This window comes from Acanthisitta chloris, unplaced genomic scaffold (assembly GCF_000695815.1).
Source record: "Acanthisitta chloris isolate BGI_N310 unplaced genomic scaffold, ASM69581v1 scaffold18531, whole genome shotgun sequence".
Lineage (NCBI taxonomy): Eukaryota > Metazoa > Chordata > Aves > Passeriformes > Acanthisittidae > Acanthisitta > Acanthisitta chloris.
The window spans coordinates 34,781-39,812 of record NW_008658109.1 but is presented as its reverse complement, the minus strand read 5'-3'; the positions used below and the strand labels follow the sequence as shown (position 1 = coordinate 39,812).

Genomic DNA, 5,032 nt, shown 5'->3' with positions numbered 1-5,032 from the left:
TTCCTCTGGAAAGGTGTGTTTTGCTAGGAAATGTTTCCCATTCCACTGCTCCAGGTAACCTTTCCAAGCACTGCACAGCCCTAATGGAAACTATTCCATCCTCCCTAACTCCCTGTCAGCACTTTGGGCTGTTTGTAGTGAGACTTTCTCATCCTTCCCTTTGTTCTGGTGTGACATCCACATGCATGGAAGGACAAAACATGGCTCATAGATAGGAAAATGTGACTCCAAAGCTTCTGAAAGAGCCAGTGGGAGTTAGAGTCATGGAATTTTATTTGGCTTTGTGTTGCAGCTTGATCCTGCAACCTGTTTATTGTGCTCTGTCAGTGCTTCCACACATTTGCTGTCATCTTATAGTGCTTGAGGTTTGCAGTGTGGATTCTTTTTGTGACTCTGTGCATGTTTTACCTTCCCAGGAGGTCCCACCTGGCTATGAGAGCCCAAGATGGATCCAGAAGAGCAGGATTTGCTTGGTGATTACAGATACAGGAATTACTCTTCAGCCATTGAGAAAGCTTTGAGGAACTTTGAATCATCAAGCGAATGGGCTGATCTTATATCTTCCCTGGGCAAACTCAATAAGGTACAGTGTCACAGGAGTATTTTGTCATTTGGTGATTGTGTTTGTGTTGTTATTAACTTCCCTGGAGCTTGGAAAAAATGTGAGTTCACTCAAGGAAAATACTAGTTTGTAAAGAAAAGGGAATGGAAGAGGCTAAGTCAGTATCTGTTATTAAATGTGAGACATTCTGGTGAAACTCAGAGCTTTCCCTCAAATGGTTATTTGTTTCCTTTATACACCTAAGTGAGTTGAACTCTTGCATCAAAGCCACCCTCAGGATGCTGCTGGTTACTCCCTCTAGAGCAGCTGAAGCTTTCATACAAAGCAGGAGGTCACAAGTTGTAGAGTATTTTCTTAGTCAAAGCTTATATTTAAAGATCACATGTACCTGACCATGTCCTTCCCTTGGGTTTGGGGAAGTAATTGATTCACTTGATTTGCTGCTGGTGGTGATGACCTTTGTGTGTCTATGGAGTGGAGAGAGAAAGAGAGAGACACAGGGAGAAAGAGTAATTTTTATGGAAAACACTTAGGAACTGTGCCTTCTCCTCCTGCCCAGGAAACAAGGAGCATGTTTGATGTGTCCCATTTGATCTCTCTGAACATAAAACTCTCCTTAGTGTACTTGGGACAAGAGTGGTTACAGGGACTAAGGAAATAGGGGCAGGAGGAGGCAACTCCTGCAGAATCCCAAAGGAAACAGCTGTTATTTCCTGATAGATGCCTCTGCTGCCTTTGCTAAACCTTAATTCTACAGAGTTTACAAAGGGAAGGAGAATGCACAGAACTGTAGAGTTACAGAATAGCTCAAGTTGGAAGGGAATAATAAGAATCATCACGTCCAACTCCCTTCTCCTCATGGGATACCTAGAACTAAACCAAGAGTGTCATCCAAACACTCCCCTGGAGCTCTGTCAGCCTTGGGGCTGTGCCCACTGCCCTGGGGAGCTGTTCAGTGCCCAAACACCTCTGGGGGAAGAACCTCTGCCTTATGTAAGGCAGTTGTTCAGTCAGTGTGTGCTGGACTTGTCTAGCTGTGCTGGACAGGTTACCCACAAGGATATTGTGAGACACAGTAGCAAAAGCTTTGCTGAAATCCCAAATTGAGCCGACATTTACCACATTGAGTTTTTTTTAAGGGCACTCATGTTTTTTCCCTCTTTAGAGGTGAGAACTGAGTGTTGCTCTGGAACAGGAGTTACCCATTTCTGCCTTCAGTGTTTCATCATGATTCCTGTGCAGGCAAGAGCCAGAGGCCTTCAAAATGCTCTTTCCAACAGGGAAAATATGAAATAATTAGAGTGAGAGGGAAGCTTTGATCTTTTATCCTGACCTAGATGAGCACACTGAACTGCTCAACACCTATCTGCAACTCTTACTGAGGTACAGAGTCACCAGCATATGTAGCAGCATAGTAGAAACCAAGGGAAGAAAGCTTTTAGCTGATCCATCAGTCCATCTGCTGTGGGATTTCATGGGCTTAATCCTTTTAGGAGCTTAAGAACTGGGAGAGTAAATCATTCCCAGTGTTCATGTGTGTCTGTTACCTGAAAATGGGGGAATGTGTTGCCAAAAGGAAGACTGAAATGAGGTGTCAGCAACTATTCTCTTAACTCCTGTGATTCCCTGGTCTCTTACATCCTAAGTTGTAAATGTTGTTGAGTTTTATCTGTGCTGGGAGAAGTGTTTCCAGCACAACAAACAGATTTCTGCTGCAGGCAGTCCTGGAGGGGAATGGCTGAGCAGGAGGGAGATCAGCAGCATCTCAGTGATACAAGTGTTTCCAAACACTCCCCGTGGCTCTCTGGGTGTCACCAGCTGCTGTGCTGGTGTTACTGAGCACGGGGAAAAATGCTGAGAAAGGCAAGGAGGAAGTCGAGGAGTTCTTTTCCTGCTTCTAGAGGAGCCTGGAAGATATTTTTTCCTAAATATTACACCTGTTTTCTGAGGCTTTTTCTCCTGTAGGCATTATTGAGACTCACACGCTCTCTCATTGCTGTAGAAGCTCAGTGTCATCACCCCTTCAGGTATTCCAAGGGCTGGAGACAGCAACACAGCTTCTTGCTCCTTGGGGATGAGGTGAAAGAACCGAGGGAGCTGCTCTGGATCCCTTTGGCCATGACTGGAACAAGTCATCTTGGAGCTGGTGGTGAAGAGAGGTGACTCTGTTCCTTCTCTCTCTTACAACTTATCTTCCAAGGGTGAACTGGAGGTTGTTTTCCAGTTTCTCTCTTGCTTCTGTGGTTTTAAAAGATGTTTCCTGTTGACTTGTAGAATGATTTAGGTGGGAAAAGACCTCCGAGCTCATCAAGTGGAACCTTTGACCGATCACAGAGGAACTGAGTGACTTGAATCTGAATTTGGCTCAGCCAAAGGGGTCAGTTTGTAGATCTAGAAAGATTCTTTTTTGTCACTTAAGGGAGTGACTTATCCAACTTGACATGACTTCAGCACACACAGCTTCACCTTGAATTGCTTCTAGACAGGGAGAAGTTTAAGGGGGTTTAGCTTTTGGGTTGGTGACTCATCTCTTGCTGTTTAAAGTAGGTCAGATGAACATTGTCCTGAAATGGTGCGTGTTCCTCACTGGATGTAGAGGGAGCTTGAGGTGAGTTGCTGAAGCTGTGTCCATGGTTTTTTGGCAGATTTGAGCTGCTCAGGTCAGGAAACATGAAGATGCATATGTATACATCATGGTGGGGAAGAAGAAACAGTGGAAAGTGATGTTTATATATCAGAATATCAATGGGCAGATGCAAACAGGTGGATGAAACAGGCAGGAAATGTGGTTGTTAATGTTTTAAAGAGGGTTTCAGCTACACTTTCAGTCATTACTTTCATATTCTGATTTTAAAATTTCTGGGGTGGAGAGATACTGCCTTTTTCAACCTAGAAAGAGGTGGTGGTTCAGCCTAGGTGGATTTAGCAGTGAAAGAGGTGCTTTTAACGTGGTTTTCATGTCACAAATCCCTGTCAGTACATCAGTTCTTGTCCTAAATTAGTCTCATTTGCTGCAAGTTAGACATAGGAAGGTTTCAGAGTTACCCAGGAGAAAGAGTTAAAGCTGATTTATCCCTGAATATCCACTAACTCCTGGACAGAGTTGGGATTGTTCAGCCTGGAGAAGAGAAGCTTCAGGATGAGATAATTGTGAGTTTCCAGTACCTGTTTCACTCAGTTCCTCTGTGATCGGTCAAAGGTTCCACTTGATGAGCTCGGAGGTCTTTTCCCACCTAAATCATTCTACAAGTCAACAGGAAACATCTTTTAAAACCACAGAAGCAAGAGAGAAACTGGAAAACAACCTCCAGTTCACCCTTGGAAGATAAGTTGTAAGAGAGAGAAGGAACAGAGTCACCTCTCTTCACCACCAGCTCCAAGGGAGCTACAGGAAAGATGGAGAGAGACTATTGACAAGGGCCTGGAGGGGCAGGACAAGGGAATAGCTGCAAACTGCCAGAGGGCAGAGTTAGATGGGATACTGGGAAATTGCTCCCTGTGAGGTGCTGAGGCACTGGCACAGGTTGCCCAGAGCAGCTTTGGCTGCTCCATCCCTGAGAGTGTTCCAGGCCAGGTTGGATGGGGCTTGGAGCAGCCTGGGCTGGTGGGAGGTGTCCCTGCCCACGGACTGTATGATTTTTAAGGTGGTTTCAACCCAAACCATTCTGTGAGTCTGTGATTCCAAATGTTTTCCCCACTCTTTGGTGAAGGGCAGCTCTTATTTGATGATGGAAATTTACTTCACATCCTTAGGAGATGAGATTAGCCCAACAGGACATTTTATGGTGTTTCCATAATGCATCAGATTTTCTGTGTAATAACCAGCAAATGTTTTAATCTTCTGCCTAATTGCTATTTCAGTTTTAACTGCTGGATTATGAAGTTGGTATTTATTCCTCACTCTGAAGGCTGAGGAAAAATATTTACCATTTGCATAGGGTGTTGGGGGTTTTTTTTGTAATTAACCTCTTTTATATATACAGAGGGTGTGGGCAAATACATACCAGGATATATAAATAGAACATTTCAAAGTCCAACTTGCAAATTATCTTGGAAGTTGTAACAGTTATTAAGGATTTCAATCTTTAGCATCAAAATAATATCCATTATGGAATATGTGGGTCAATATCTTCAAGATATAAACAAGGTAATTCCACAATTAAATCCTGGTTTAGGTTGTGTGTGGAATGTTGCCAGATTCTGGTTTTATTACCCATTAAAATGCTGATTTGCTCATCCTGGGGGAGGGCAGGAAGGCAATGAATTGGCTCTAAGTGACAGCTGTCTATCAGGATGGAGTGACAGCTCTATTTACTGTTGTTACAAGCTCTCAGGCTTTTCCTTGTTGAGCCAATTTTATTCCTAGAAGCTTTTTTCCTAACAGCTGATCAGGGCAGAAACATCTCAGTTGTAGCCTCACAGACCCCAACTGCAAAGTCTCCCTGAGTTCCACACACCTTTGACAGGTGA

General features: G+C 43.8%; 1 protein-coding gene across 1 annotated transcript in view; it reads left to right on the top strand.

The window, feature by feature from the left end:
• Positions 1 to 445: 445 nt before the first annotated feature.
• The window catches only part of DOPEY2 (dopey family member 2), a 36,045-nt gene continuing 31,458 nt past the window's right edge, over positions 446 to 5,032 (top strand). Inside the window, 1 exon segment of the mRNA XM_009085002.1 lies at positions 446 to 583. Coding sequence (XP_009083250.1) covers positions 446 to 583 — 138 coding nt within the window.